Here is a 15,405-nt window from a genome sequence, read left to right as displayed (position 1 = left end):
TGCGAGACTGTCGTGTGCACGCGGGGAGGGCTGCCACAGTTCTCTGTGTGTCTTTTCCAAGATTGTATTTATTCATTAGAGAGAGGGAGAGAGGGAGGGAGAGACAGATGCAAGCAGGGGGAGTGGCAGAGAGGGAGAGGGAAGAAAAGAATCTGGAGCCGATTACCCACTGAGCCCAGAGCCCTGAGATCATAACTTGAGAGGCAGCCCAAAGTCGGACCCTCAACCAACTGAGCCCCCTGGGTGTCCCTCGGCGTGTCTCGTTCAAGTCCCATTCAGCACTGTATGAATTGCTCCAGTTAGAAGAATGAGGATTCTTTTGGGGATGCATTTTCCTAAAATGACAAAACTAAGAAAATGGTCTGTTATAGCTTCTAGGATATCCATCTTCAGTTGGGCAAGTAGTAGAATTTTGGTACTGTTCTGCCGTCTTTTCTTGTGGAAATATCCTGCAGGCGTGGTTCTCACCTAGTCATAGGGCTGTTGGGGAGGTCATTCGCCGCTGTGCGGACCAGAATATACAGGATGCTGGTAAAGTCCGCTTGCTCACTGACGGCGGGCCCGGCTTCCAGGCCCCTGCCACCAGAGGCATGGCTAGGGCCACCCAGTATGCCTCAGCCATCCTGGAGGCCTCTGGGGGCCTGAGGAGGTAGCAGCAGTGCATGGTTGCCCCCTGTGGTGGGCTGAGCACCGGAGGCCAGAGCCACTGTCCCTGCTGCCTCTAGCACTGTAGCTATAGGGCTCGCCCCATTCAGTCTGTCCCCTGGGGCTCCTTGGTGCTGCCCCAAGAAAAGGGACGAGTTATCCTCAGGACCCAGGCAGTCAGTGAATTATTCAGAAATGTTTTACGGATTGCCTTCACTTCCATTCACAAAATCTCAGCTGAGGGCATCATGCTAGTTACTGGAGAAGTGCTTAATGTGCATGAAGATAAGCCTGTAATTTAACCAAGAAAAGAGAAAATAACCCTGTGACTCTACAGAACATAAGTCTTTGGTAGCTGTGTGTGTGAAGGAGTGGCCTGTTTGGAGAGCAGAGCCACAGCCCCTTGAAGTGGGCCCCGCAGCTCCTGCGCTCCCACGCAAGCAAGAGCGCAGACCCGAGAAGCAGGGGGCTGGACAGGCGGTCTGATCCAGCTGCAGTGTCCCATGGCTGGGGGCCTCTCAGGAGAGTGGCTGGAAAGCCAGGGTGAGCCAAGCTGCAGGGGCTCTTAACGCCGGGGTTCTTGCGTGACCTGGGTCTGCTCTGCTCTCCGCAGTGTTACTGAACACCTGCTAAGGGCTGGACACTGCTGGCTGCTGAGCTTCAGGATAGCTCCGAAAGGGGGCTGTAGGCATTCTTATTTTACAGATGAAGAAACTGAGTCTGACCAAATGCTTTGCCCCAGGTCACAGAGCTAGTAAACGCTAAATTGAATCATCCTCCATGTTCCAGCTACTATGCTAGGTTTGCCTTCTCTCTGGAGAAACGAAACTCTTACATGAACTACGGAGGCAGTGTGGCAGTAACTGTTATGTTGAATCACAGGCAAGTGCCATTGATGGCAAGTGCCATCGGGTCAGAATGGTCAATACCGGCAGTGTCCTGTGGTTCTGTCTAGCAGCTGGGGCACAGAGAAGTGAGAGATCTCTTCGGCAGGAGTGGTGAGCAGAGGTTTCACGGAGGAGGTGGAAACCAAACAAGGCGTTGGTGTAGACTCTGGTTGGCTAGAAGGGAGAAAGTCCTGGAAGAGGTGGGGGTGTGGAGGCCAGCCTGAGAGGCTGGCAAGTGACTTGGGGACATCTATCAGAGGATACATATGTGGACCTTGGGATCGCAGAGGTCCCACAATCCATGCTTTAGGCCCTAAGGAGACAATTTCAAATTTGACCCCTGGCTTTCTTGGTGGGCTTGGTCGTGAGTTCTGCTCATCCCCTCCCTGTGCTTGCTCTCTGTGCAGGAAACAGGTGAGCAGATTGCTATCAAGCAGTGCCGGCAGGAGCTCAGCCCCCGGAATCGAGAGCGGTGGTGCCTGGAGATCCAGATCATGAGAAGGTGAGGGCCCGTCACTGCAGGTGGACGAGGAGACTGCGGGGAGCTGAGGGGCCTTGGGACACTGCTGTGAAGTTGGAGGGAAGCCCTCTGAGCTTTGGGATCTGGAGCAACAGCCCCACCTGCTGTATCTGGAAAAGTCATAAACCTCAGTCCTGAGCTCAATCAGGGTAACAGATGACTTCTAGAGGAATGGCCCTTAGTGTCCAACTCTGGGCTTTCTCAAGGGCTTTTGGTCAGTTTTATTTCTTGTATTAAATAATTTAAAATGGCCGTCACCGTGACTTTATCTTTGTCACAGCAGAGATGCTCTTTTTCCCTCCTGTATTTCTGGTTCCAAGGCTGTGTGTGGCTCTCCCTGCTGTGAACCGGTGGCAGATACTTACTCCCCCAGTGGGGGACAGGGATGGTCTGTCAGGCCCTGGATGGGCGCTGTACTCCCAGGTAGTGAGGGGTTTAGGTAAGCATTTAGCAACCTAGTCATTCTAAGGCCTCAAACAGGTGCTCCCTGCGTGAACTTCTTAAAAGGGAGACATCACCTTGTTTCCATACACGTGCACATGCACACACACACACCCCATCCCTGCTTAAGTGGCCTGAGGCTGGAAGTCCCTCTACTTTCTCTGCTTTTCAGAGCAGTTTTGAAGTTCAGTGAGGACTTGGTATGGGACACTCTTAAGAAAATTTAGTTGCACCTGAGGCCCTCACAGTCCTTGAGCTCACGGTGCTGAAAGTAGAGCTGGGTGAATGCTAATGGACCCAGCGCGAGGTGACTAGTCCGTGCCTGACCTCCATCCTCCCACTTACCCCAGGGGGGCCCTCGGCTAGTCTGGGCCTTTGTTGTAAAGCTTTGCTGAGACACGGATGGAGCGGGGAGCAGGAGCGGGTTTGAGCCAGAGCCTGGGTTTTTCCCTCACTGCTGTCTCCTTCCTAGGCTGAACCACCCCAATGTGGTGGCTGCCCGGGATGTCCCCGAGGGGATGCAGAGTTTGGCTCCCAATGACTTGCCCCTGCTGGCCATGGAGTACTGCCAGGGAGGAGATCTCCGCAAGGTGAGACTTCCGCGGTGGCTGGGCGCAGGGTGGCTGGGTGCAGCCCGTCTGGGCAGGGAGCAGCAGGGATGACTTTTGCCCCCTTCCTTGTCAGGAAGCTCAGGCAGCCGTGGTGCCTCCGGCGGGCTTGCTTTTCCTTCCCAGATGCCCCTCTTCTGTGCTCAGGGTGGGGCGATGTGCGTGATGTGAATCAAGGGACTGAATCAGAAGCTCTTACGGGAAAGTCAGGGAGGGGCTCGCTGAATGTATGTCCTGCACGGTGATTCCTGAAATGACAAGAAAAAGTCACCAGGTTTGGAGGATGGGGAAAGACTGGACCAGTTCCAAAACAAACTTTCTTTCCCTGAGCATGTTAGGGCCACCGCCGTCCTTCAGCATACGTGTCACCGCTGTGCTTACGGGGAGGGTTCTGTCCCCCAGATGTGGCTGCACTACAGACAGGGTCACAGAGTGGAGCAGGAAGGGAGCTGGCTTAGTAAGCAGGGAACTGGGCTGCTGTTCCAGAGCCACCACTGACTCACCATCTGGGCGTTCGTCCCTCTAGCGCATTTACTTCTTACCAGAGCACGTCCTGCAGGGTCGGTGCCTGCAGCCCTCCCTTGTCTCAGAGACGGTTGTGCCCGGCCCCCTCCCCAGCGTGGTCTCCAACGCGTTTATACAGCCTGCTTTTGTACTTGGCCTTGTTGGATTTTCCACATCCCTGTGATGCTGGTACCACGGGAAGGCTGTAGACCATGGCCCAGGCTGGTGAGGCGAGTTACCAGGCTTGGTGCAGCTGCAGTGTGGAAGAGCTTGGGTCACAGCCCATGGGACGCCAACTGCAGGCCCCTCTCCACCCAGGACGCTGAAGAATGCCACATAGGAGGAAGCAAAATAAAAGTTGTCTCTGGACAGTGAAGTTGTTTTTGTGTTGAAAACGAGGTAGCTCTTAGTGCACATCTCCTGAACTCTTCACTTTAGAAGAAGGGTCACAGTATTAAGGGGGGTTTGGTGGGGGGGTGGGAGGCAGGATACCCAGGCACTTCTTCTGTCTTGACATGGCAGTTTCTTGGACCTAGCTTCGTGTGCTGTTTCCATGACTATTCTGGCCCCTTCCGCTTTCTTTTTGTAGAGGAAACTTTCCACAAGGGTTCTTCTGCCTGAGTGGTTTTCTCCTGCCACGGGAGCTAGGCAGGTCGCGGGAGTGGCACAGCAGGATGTGAACAGTCATTGGCGTGACCTACAAGCCGGGGACTGATAACGGATGAGAAATGGGGAAGTTGATAATGCTTCACTTTTCCTCTTTATTTTCCTAACCTTTGACAACCATCCGATTACTGAATGCGGTTCTTTCTTTATTTTTTTTAAAGATTTTATTTATTTATTTGAGAGAGAGACAGAGAGAGCATGAGAGGTGATAAGGTCAGAGGGAGAAGCAGACTCCCATGGAGCTGGGAGCCTGATGCGGGACTCGATCCCTGGACTCCGGGACAGTGACCTGAGCCAAAGGCAGTTGCTTAATCAACTGAGCCACCCAGGCGCCCTGAATGCGGTTCTTTAAAATGGGAGAGAGAGTCATGTTGTTGCAGTGGAACCGGTGGTTCTTGGAGGGCAGCATGGGAGTTGGTGGGATGTGACCTGATTACGGAGGGCTCAGAAGCCCAGCAGAGAACTTGAGACTTGATCTTGCAGGCAGCAAAGAGCCAGTCAGCCAGGGAAGAAGGTGACGCACGCTGTAGCATGACTGACCCGCCATGGGGCACAGGATGACCTGGGGGAGGCAGGAAGCCCTTGCGCCCTGAGGGGCCTCTGTCCGTGGGGCCCCCCATGATGGGGGGTAGGGTGGGTAGTGCAAGAAAGGCACCGCTGCCCACAGTGCCTGGGACCTCTATTCTCCAAATGAGGGAGCCTGTCTTTCCCTCCTCTCAAGAGTTCAAAGCCTCCTCCCCTAGGCACCAAGAGACCAGCTAGGCCAGCGCTTGAGCAAAGGTAGAAGCCAAAACCGATGAAAAGAGTGAAGTCTGTATGCCCAGCTCACGAAACGGGCTCTTCAGTGTTCTTGAATATAAATGTTCCTTACTGACTATAATCCTCAGCTGGGAAGTTATCTTCTCCATGGTTTTCATTTGAGGCCAGCCGCCAGCCGCGGACTGAGCCAGGGCTGGGAGGGCAGAGAGGGCGAGTGTTTGAGCTCAGGCCTCAGCTGCATATCCCAGGGCCGCGCTGGAGTGGCTGTGCGAGCAGGCCTTACTGAAGCCCTCCGGTCTTGGGCTCCTCACCTTTGAGGTGCAGATGCCGACCTCCCTTGGTGGCAGTGGGAGCTCAGCCTCTATGTAGGTAGATCTTCACTGAGCTAAACTGTGCAGAGGTTTGCTGGGTCCCAAGCACGTAGTAAGCGCTCATTAAATACTCCCCCATCATCGTCCCACTGGCCATGCTGGGGGAGTGGTCAGAGCGTGGCATTTACTGAGTGCCTTCCACCCCGCCCTCCGTGGGACTCTCAGGAGCAGCATTCCTCTGGCCTGCCTCCCTCAGAACGGGCAGCTCAGGTGAGCCTGAAAAGCCCTCCTTTTAGAATGACTCAGACACCTCACCTGTGAGTGCCTGAGCACTTCTGGGAGTTCTCACTTCTGCTTCCTCCTCCTCCACCTTGGGCCGATTCCTGCCAGTCCTGCTGTTAAGGCCACCTGTTAGCCCAGGTCCCTAGATCCAGGGCCTGGGGTGAGCCCCCAGATGACTTCAGCTGGGAAAACACACTGTGGGCTTGTTGGTGGTCAGGGACCGCTCACTCTGATGCTTCTTTTCACCTTCTTGACAGTACCTGAACCAGTTTGAGAACTGCTGTGGCCTGCGGGAAGGACCCATCCTCACCTTGCTGAGTGACATTGGTAAATCCCAGCCCTGGAGGTCGGGCTGTGCCTTCTGGGGAGAGTGTGTGGTGCGCCTATGAGTCCTGGTGGAGCACAGAGGGGAGCTATTTTGGTCCTCTGTTCCTTACAGAGGGTGGGGTGGAGGGGGCGCAGACGGAGTGGGCAGGTCAACAGGGGACTAGTCAGGCAGGTGCTGAACTCAAATAGATTTCCCTTCCTTCCGGACTAAGTCATGAAGTGAATTATGGTATATATAGAATAACAGATTTCCTTCCCATGAAAAAGCTCCACTCCCTATTTTCCTGGAATGGCCAGCAATGGAATAGGTTGTCATCTGAATGAATTTCGTCCTTTGGCGACTTATTTTTCCACTTCCACATTGGCAGTTCTTTTTCCAATTATAGGCATAGGAAAAATTGCTCCCGTTTAATCTTTTGGTGCCGTTATGTCCTCAGACAAGGGTGTCTGCCTCTGTCTCTGAGAACATTGGGGAAAAGAATGACCTCAGGTCACAGAACTCAGATGCAGTCTTCTGGACCCTGGTGCGTGCTCTGAGGGAGCACGGAGGGCGATCTCCGCTGGTCAGCACATGGCCGGCCCCAGCCGAGATACAGACGATCAGACATGAGAGAGGGCCTGACCAAGCCTCCTTTTTTTTTTTTTTTTTTTTTTAATCTCCAGGGTTGTTGGTACAAATTGATAGTTTAAGATTTAAAGTTTAAAGTTATCCAGAGCTTACCACTCTTTGCCCCTAGATGTGGGAACTGGTACAATTTTCATTCCTCTCCATTGCAGTCTCTTTGAAGCTGCATGCTTTTTTTCTTGTCGTTGGCTCAAACTTTTTTTTTTAGGAAAATGTCAAGTGTGCAGAAAAGTTGAAAGAGTAATACAGTGAAACCCACAATGGGATTCACCAGTCATTACTGTTTTGCCACATTTGTAAACCTGTTTTCCAACTCTTGTCCTGGAAGGGTGGGTGGGCCTCCAGTCTCTCAAACACTTTGCCTCGTTAGTGTGGGTCCGCCTCCCCCTTACCCTGGGCCACCTTTCACAGAGGGTGGGCAAGAAGGAAATGAAGGTAGAGAGAGCAATGACATCAATTAGGATCCAAACAATCTTGACATAGAAAATTCCATCTCCTTCTGTTTCCCATGTTTTTGTCCTCTGGATGGAGTACACTGTGCGGACAAGTTGACATTGCACTGGTTCTATCTGACTTGAATGGCGTCCATCACTAGCCAGGCTGATTCCTGCATGAGTTGGCCTGGGTGGGTCTATGGAAGGGCCCTCTTTGTCTGCCTAGTGGTTCTAGTCCATAGGTTAAGAATCCTATCTGTTCTTCTGACGCTTTGCCACATAGCTCGCTAAGCCATTTTGCTTAGACAGTACTCGTCTTGTTACCCCAGTGGCCGGATTACTCATTTATTCTCTGTTGAGTTCCATTAATGGCAGATTAGTAGGTTGGGGAATATTCTTTTGCTCTTCATGGGAAACTTTATTTATTTTTTTAATTTCACTCTGGTTAGAGCTTTGAGTCATTTTTTAGAATGTTCTCCCAAATATTTTTCTTTCACTGATGAGATTATTTGTGCATTCAGCAAATAGTTAAGAACGTCTCAACTTTATTGGCTGGAGTACCCAGACCTTTCTACTTCCTCTTACAACTTTTACTTCCTCAAGTGATTCTCTAGTGATATTAATAGAGCTTCTACTGGTTGCGTCTTCTTTGGTCTGGGCACATTTTGTATCCAGTTACCACTGCCTGGTGTGCCAGCTTTCATATCATGCACTGAAGTTGTAGGTGTGTGTCTAAGTCGTACGTAGGTCAGAATAATGAATGCTGGTAAACTCCCAAGTGCATATGTAGTTCCGCTTTCCCGTAGGTAAATAAACATTCAAATTCTTGAGGTCACTGAGTCCCTATCTTTCCTCTTCGTGACTCTGAATTGGACACAATGCGGCCTTGAAGTACAGATACACTAGAATTAAATTCTTGAAGGCAGAGACTCGAGTCCTTACTGGATCTCCATCATCTGCAATAGTGGCATCTTATGTGGCGGATTCTCTGTAAATATCTGTCAAGTGAATGGTGCAAATCCCAAAGGAAATTAAGTAGGGACCTATTTTTTTTAAAAATGGCCACAGTATAATTAACAGTTCCAGGTGAAATACTCACTCCTCCACTTACTGGCATTGTGACTTAAGGCACATTACCTAGTTTTTAAGAACATCTTGGAACATTCTATATTAGCTGTAGAATGAGCTTGGCACTCACCTCATTAGAATTGTTACGAGGATCAAATGAGGTGAGTCCAAAAGCGGCCAGCATGGTATTTTCTGCTCTGAGCATTACGTGCGGTCAGCAAGTTTGTTCCATTCTCATTTCCTTTCCCCTTGCTATTAATTCGGATTAATAGCATCCCTTTTGAAAAACCTCAGTCACCCTGATTTGGGATCTGGTAAGCCAGGCTGCTGGTTGCCTTGTCGAAACTTCCCTTCCTGGAAATGGTTACCCATCGGACCTGTTCCTGTGTCAGTCACTTTTCGGGGGGCAGCCACATCCCCCGGTATTGTGGTTGCGGTGGAGGTGGTTGATAAGCCTGTATTTTACTTTCATTCCCATTTATGACTTGAGTACAAGATTTATCAAATTTCTTTGTTTTGTAAGGATCTCACCACTCAGAGTTCAAAAGCTTTTCTTGGAGCTCATCTAACATAACTCTTTTGTATTTGGAAACATTTCCTGAGCATATTTTGTTCCAGTTTGTTCCAAGTGCTGGCCTCACGTTTCCGTTGTTGGAGCTGCCACTGCTGTTCTCTCCTGGGTCCACTTCAGATAAGCGGCTGAGCCGCACCCTTGACCCTGGGTCCAGAGTCCATCACCTTCTCCTCTGCCCTAAACCTGTTTTAACATAGCCTCTTCTGTGCCACTAACCTTACAGAGATGCCCACTGAGAACAGCATCAAGATAATGGGCAGAAAAAATTTTTCCAATGAACTTTACATTGGCTAAGAAGATACTACAGGAGAAAATGAGCCATTGCTTGGTGAGCGTGTGCCAGGACAGACCCATTAGACAAATAACTTTTTTTTTTTTAAGATTTTATTTATTTATTTGAGAGAGCAAGCAAGCACGAGCAGGGTGGGGGAAGGGCAGAAGGAGAGGGAGAAGCCGACTTCCCACTGAGCAGGACACCCGATGCTTAACCAACTGAATCACCCAGCTGCCCCTAGACAAATTCTCTTAACGCTGGTAAGAGATCTGGAGACAGGTCAGAAGCAGCCGGAAATGATCTGGATTTCCACATAACCCTAAAATAGCTCAACGAAGTTACATCTAAGTGGACTCTATTTAAATGGTCTTGCTCATTATCCTTTGGAAAATGTTGGAGTGTGTGTCCTTCTGCTGGCAGAGGCACAAACTCCTGAGCACTCGAGGTTGAGGGACAGATGGGTACACTCACTCTCTAATGGGGACCTGCCTGGGCCATTAGTCACGTGGGCGGCCCTGTTGTGTGATCTCATCACCTTACTGGGTCTTAAGTCTGAGTTCATTTTCCTTGATCCTCCAGATGGCCAGTTCACTGTGGGGACTGACCATCTTGTCCTCTGAACCTTCAGGAATCCCGCTCCCCATCTCATCTGTGCTGTATTCTCAGGGACCATCCTGGTCCCTATTGGAGCTGCTCCTTGCAGCAGCAGTACATCAACATTAAAAAGCAGAGAGGGGTTCAAAGAGAATACAGGGCTCTAGAAAAGAGAACTTCACACTATGAATCAGAGAAGTGACCTCTCTATTTCATATTTCTCTCTAACTGTGGATTTTATGACATAAGAGGATTACCTGATTTCAGAAATTCCGATCATTGGTATATAAAGTATGTTGGAAAGCATAAATGAACTTTACAATAATAAAAAAGAAGACAACTGGCTTTCAGTCCTGGCTTCTCCATGTTCCCAGCTCTGTCACCCTGGTCAAGGACCTTTTGGTCTCTCTCTCTCTCTCTTTTTTTTTTAAGATTTTATTTATTTATTTGATAGAGATCACAAGTAGGCAGAGAGGCAGGCAGAGAGAGAGGGAGCCTGCTTCCTCCCTGTGGAGCAGAGAGCCCAATGTGGGGCTCAATCCCAGGACCTTGGGATCATGACCTGAGCTGAAGGCAGAGGCTTTAACCCACTGAGCCACCCAGGCACCCCACCTTTTGTTCTCTTTATCTCTTTGTTTCTTCTCTGTGAAAAACTCTGGTAACTTTCTGGGCCTACATGTCCTCAACTTTAAAATGAATAGTTTGAGCTAAGTGGTCTCTAAGGTCCCTTCTAAATAAATATTCCATTTTTATTATTCAGGAGGCTGGTTTTCAGAATGGGCGCCCCAGGATGTCTTTGGGGCGTCTTTGACGCCCTCTCCGCTGTCCCAGCCTGACTGCGTGCCCGATGTCTCTCACCTCTCCCTTAAATGTGTCCTCTTCCCCCAGTTTTGCCCAGATGCTTTCTGATCACTCCTGCTCCATCCCCTTTGTCCTTCTCTGCACCTGGACTGGCTGCCCACTGCTCTCCAGTATTCTTTTGCCAGGCTGTTCTCACGACATCTTTATCAACCGTATTCCCTCCAAAGTCTGTGCATTCTACCCTGAGCTCTAGCCTCAACTCCATACCCGTGTCTATATACTTCTCCCTAAGTCATTACCAAATGGAAGTCCTAGACGTCTTTCTGAAGCCAGATCCCTTACCAGCATCCCTTTCTTGTGTCACCAGCCCGTCTTGCTATCGGCAACCCAGACACGAATCTCATCTCTTGTAACCTGCCCTCTTCCTGCTCTGTACCCTTCCGATCAAAGGCTCCAGACCCTTTCAGCCCTCCTTCGTGTCACATATCCCATTTTTTCTCTCTGTTCCCGCTGCCCACACAACTTCAGTGTCAGAGCACATCACTGTCCTAACCCCTCGCCTGGCCTCCTTAGCCCCTTCTTACTCACCCATCTTTCATGCTTTTGAAGAGGACATTTTTGTCGTCATCGTTCAAGGCCATACCTCTTCAACTCACACTGCTCTCAATCCCCTGCATCTGTATGGCTTTCAGAAGCCCCTGATCCTCAGTCATCCTGCTACCATGCACTCATGGCCACTCGCTTTAGAACGCTGCTCCTGCACCTCCCCGATGACCCTCAGCCTTCCTGACTTCCAGGACACAGCTCTAGACCTGCCCTGACCTGTCACTCACAGTGCTTCTCCTTCTCCTGGCTTGCCTCACCCCTGCTGCCTCCCGCACTGACTTGGTACTTGGTCTCTCTGCTCTTGCCACGGGATCTCAGCCCATGCTTGACAGTGGAGACTGACTTCTGGTGGGGGAGCCTCTGGCCAGACTCTGCAGTGAGTGAAGAAAATGCTTTGGCTTCCGTGACCCATTTTCCATGATACCTAGGAAGTACAAGCTACCTTATCAGTACTTGCTGAAAGAACGAGAATGGTTGTGCCCTTTTCTCCAGCACTCGGTGTGACTGTCTTGTTACCTTGCTGATTAGTCCTAGGGGCTCTTTTAGCCAAGAAACCCTCAGCTGGATGAAATCTTTCTCCACATGTTCACACTTGGCCTTCTAGTATGTTTTGTTTGGAAAGGCCAGTGACAGCAGAGTGACTGGTACATAGTAGTATTAAATGTAAAAAAACAAAATTCAGCTGAATCGATTTTAAAGATCTTATTGGCTTTATTCAGTGATTCATGAATTGGGCAGCATCTGACCTAGCAAACAGAAAGGAGCTCTGAAGAGTTGTACGAAATGAAAGACTTTGATAGGCAGAAGGGGGCAGGACAGGGAAGTCACTAGCAAAGAATGGATTGTTTCAGGTAAGGTCACCTTTCTTTGGAGGATGGCAGGGGTCCCGTCAGGCAGATTACCCCATTAGTGCTGACCCAGTAATTCCAGACTACGATTACATTCTTGGGAGAGGCTGAATCTATGGTTAGGTTAGGTATTAAGTCTCGGTTTGGTGATGTGGGCCTAGCACAAGTGACTCCATTTGGGGCCTGTTGTCTCTTTTTTAACAATTCCTCCCTTTTGGTTAGACTTTCAGCTTAACCTAGAGATGTGATCAAATTCTAAGACATCCGCGCCTCTCCCAGCTATTGCTCTCAAGTTCGTACAGTTTTCTTGCCGAATCTCTGTGGTATTCACAGATCATGACTTCAGGTTCTCATTTTTTCAATCAGTAGCTCTCCTCGTTCTTTTTTTGACATTCCAGTCTTAGGCAGATCTTTGGTGGTTGGTGGCTATGAACATGCATTTAAAACTTTTTGAGGAAATACAGTGCACCAGGGAGATTACAATGATTATTATACACAGTGTGATTTCTAATGTCTAGCGTGGACTTCAAGCCATGGTCCCCAAGACCCGTACCAAATCAAAATCGAAGACCGTGTTGAGTCCCTTTGTTAAGCCAGGTGGCTTAGTTCAGTGATTTTATGTAGCTGCCCCTGGGTCTGGATGCCATCTGGGTGGTGAGGAGGACCTGGAGTCTCTTCCAAGGGATTCAAGGGCAGTCTTTGTCTTTTTGATTCCAAATCAGAAGGCTGGAAGAAAAATTAGAAATGTTAGTTTGGAGGGCGCCTGGGTAGCTCAGTGTGTTAAGCCTCTGCCTTCAGCTCAGGTCACGATCTCAAGGTCCTGGGATCGAGGCCTGCATTGGGCTTTCCACTTGGTGGGGAGCCTGCTTCTCCCTCTCTCTGTCTGCCTACTTGTGATCTCTCTCTGTCAAATAAATAAGTAAAATCTTAAAAAAAAAAAAAAATGTTAGTTGGGAGAGTCATTGCTAGATACTGGAAGAAATTCAGGATCCAGTTCAGTTTACAGGTATATAACAGAAGCTCAAAGAAAATTAACAGGATTAGAATCTAATATCTACAAAAGTGCAGACCATTTTTCTTTACAGTTACCCCCATTTTTAATTAAAAATAATTACCACAAAACTAATTTGTTTTCATTAAAATTGGCCTGATTACTTAGATAAATGCAACAAGAATAGTGATTGGTCATATAAGCTCCGTTTAAGACTGCTTTGTGGAACTTTTCATAAAGAATCAGATTGAACTCCTAATAGCCTCTGAGGCCAGGAAGCCATTCCAAGGACTTACCATCAGAATTTACCAGCAGTACCAATAATTTGGGTGAATTTCTCTCTTTGTAAGGTTCCCCCAAATAACCTGAGATTTCTGGGCCTGCTAGGAAGTGACCTTTCTTACTCATCTGGTAAGGCTGCTAGGAATCTTTTATAAGCAAGATACCAAGTGTTTTTTCCCAGCAGTTCCTTAAACTGTCTGTCATATCTGAGTCTATATATATCGCTCTTAAATGTGACATTTCAGTCAAGTCCTCGGTAATATACCCCGTGTTTTTAATTTTGTTCTGTTACAAGGAGAACAAGTCTTACTGAATTTACACAAATACCTAACTATTACCATGAAAAGAATGCTCGAGAGCTTCTGAATTCTGGAGGGAATAGGTAGGGAGAAAAAGGAAATGTTTCATTCATACTTTTGTTGCAAAGGTATGCTTTATCAGACTGCCGTAAGTCAGAGGTAGCTTAAAAAATTTGGAAAAACAGAACATTGAGGAACCAGCAGTGTCTCAAACAAAAAGCCGTAATCCTCCTCCAGTCATCCAGTCATTTAATTAACATCTGTTCTGCCTGAATCCGGTTCTGGTGTTCTGGAAATTCTCACCGAGGACAGTTGTATGATCTTAAAGTGATCAGAAACCTGTACTTGCTGAGGTTCTTCCCAAAGTACAAACCTGTTCTCTCTGAAGATGGAGCACTTGAGCAGAAACTCTTTCTTTTTTCTTTTTTAAAGATTGTATTTATTTATTTGAGAGAGAGAGAGTGAGAGCATGAGGGGGAGAAGGTCAGAGGGAGAAGTAGACTACCCGCGGAGCTGGGAGCGCAGTGTAGGACTTGATTCCGGGACTCCGGGATCATGACCTGACTGTAGGCAGGCGCTTAACCAGCTGAGCCACCCAGGTGCCCGAAACACATCAGAAGAGCATCAGAGTAGAACAGTAACTCTCTGCAAGTGACAAAGACTTAAAAATGTGCATTACTGAAGATCTGATGAGAGTTCATTTGATAAAGAAATTTAGTAATTTCTGTGATAAACAACATTTTAGGATAGTAACTGGAATTATTACTGATAATTTTCTAGAACATGCAGATTTCCAGGCATTTCATACAGTTTCTGGAACACTTGCATACCTACACAAGTACAGAATAAAGCAAGCTTAGGATTTTCCCCGTTTGACAATGCTTTCCATGTAATTTAACATAGCAAATAAGCCCAGTTAGTTTTCCTTACCCCTTTGTATGGAGAGAATAAATTTTTTGAGATGTTCCAGGAGCCCTCTGCTAAATACCAGGTAGTTCAAGGTCATAAAGACTTCATTTAGACCAATAGTCCAAGAAAACTTTGTCCTTTTAACAGAGAGAAAACCAAATTCTAATTTTGTACCAGTTTATTTTTTATCTTAAAACTGCTTTTTTGTTCAAATAAATTCATTTTAATCTTAGCCAACTTGACCACGCATAAAATTCCTTTCCCAAGATTTCCTTTTTTTACAAACCTTCTACATCTTTTTTACATTCAGATTTTGTCCTGTGTTTTTCCTCTTTTCCATTCTGAAATAAGTAGCCTCACTTTAGGAGAAAATGTCTTCTCCCTAAATAAAAATGTCTCTCCATTCCTCATACCTTTTCTTAACCAAAAACCATACCCTGCTTTCCTTGCGTATAGAGATGTTTCTCTTATTATTTCCAGTAGCTTTGATTACATATTATTTAGAATTTTTAACCCTTAGAAACTTTAGTTTCTAGTGAAAACTAACACGTAAGCAGTTGTGATCTGCCTGTTACACCAGTATTCATTACGTTGGCAAATGTATGAATATATTTAATAATTTTTAGAAGCATACACTTTTGTTTCATGACCCAAGGAAACTTCATGAGACATTAGACAAAGTCAGTCTTCATTCTCTCATTTTTCCTGTTGACGATATAATATAGCTATCATATGTTTGTATCATATTATCATGTAGATAATATCAGGTTATTTTAATTGTAAACCTATGTAGACTAAATGTATGTCGGCATTATATTTAATTCTGACAACACTGAAGACATGTCTATTTTAATTGAGTCAACAAACTTAAATTAACTTTAATTCCGAATATTTTCTCAGAACATGTGAACCTGAAAGGCATTGGGGTTAATTTCTATTTTATTTCTGAGAATTTTAGGAATACTTGATATAAATGCCTGTTTGTTTTTAAGCCGATTAAATAGAGCCCTTTTGCATATGAATTTTGGCAGTACCGTTCAGAGGAAGAATGTACCATATATCTATGACACACATATGTATAGGCCCCCGTAAACATACAGGCATATGCCAACAGAGCCCTTATAGCTTTCACTTTAAAATTCTAGCAATA

General features: G+C 47.4%; 1 protein-coding gene across 5 annotated transcripts in view; it reads left to right on the top strand.

Moving 5' to 3' along the window:
- IKBKB (inhibitor of nuclear factor kappa B kinase subunit beta) overlaps nucleotides 1-15,405 on the top strand; it is a 62,222-nt gene that overhangs the window by 13,594 nt on the left and 33,223 nt on the right. For 3 of the 5 annotated variants that reach the window (XM_082715151.1, XM_082715153.1, XM_082715152.1), the window contains 3 exons: nucleotides 1,940-2,034; nucleotides 2,966-3,083; nucleotides 5,881-5,950. In XM_082715151.1, coding sequence (XP_082571277.1) covers nucleotides 1,940-2,034; nucleotides 2,966-3,083; nucleotides 5,881-5,950 — 283 coding nt within the window. The remainder of the gene's footprint in view (nucleotides 1-1,939; nucleotides 2,035-2,965; nucleotides 3,084-5,880; nucleotides 5,951-15,405) is intronic. The other 2 variants (XM_082715154.1, XM_082715155.1) reach the window with 1 other exon arrangement.

This window comes from Mustela nivalis (genome assembly GCF_964662115.1).
Source record: "Mustela nivalis genome assembly, chromosome: 20".
Classification (NCBI taxonomy): domain Eukaryota; kingdom Metazoa; phylum Chordata; class Mammalia; order Carnivora; family Mustelidae; genus Mustela; species Mustela nivalis.
Note: the sequence above shows the minus strand (reverse complement) of the source record. Positions and strands in the feature narration are given on the sequence as shown.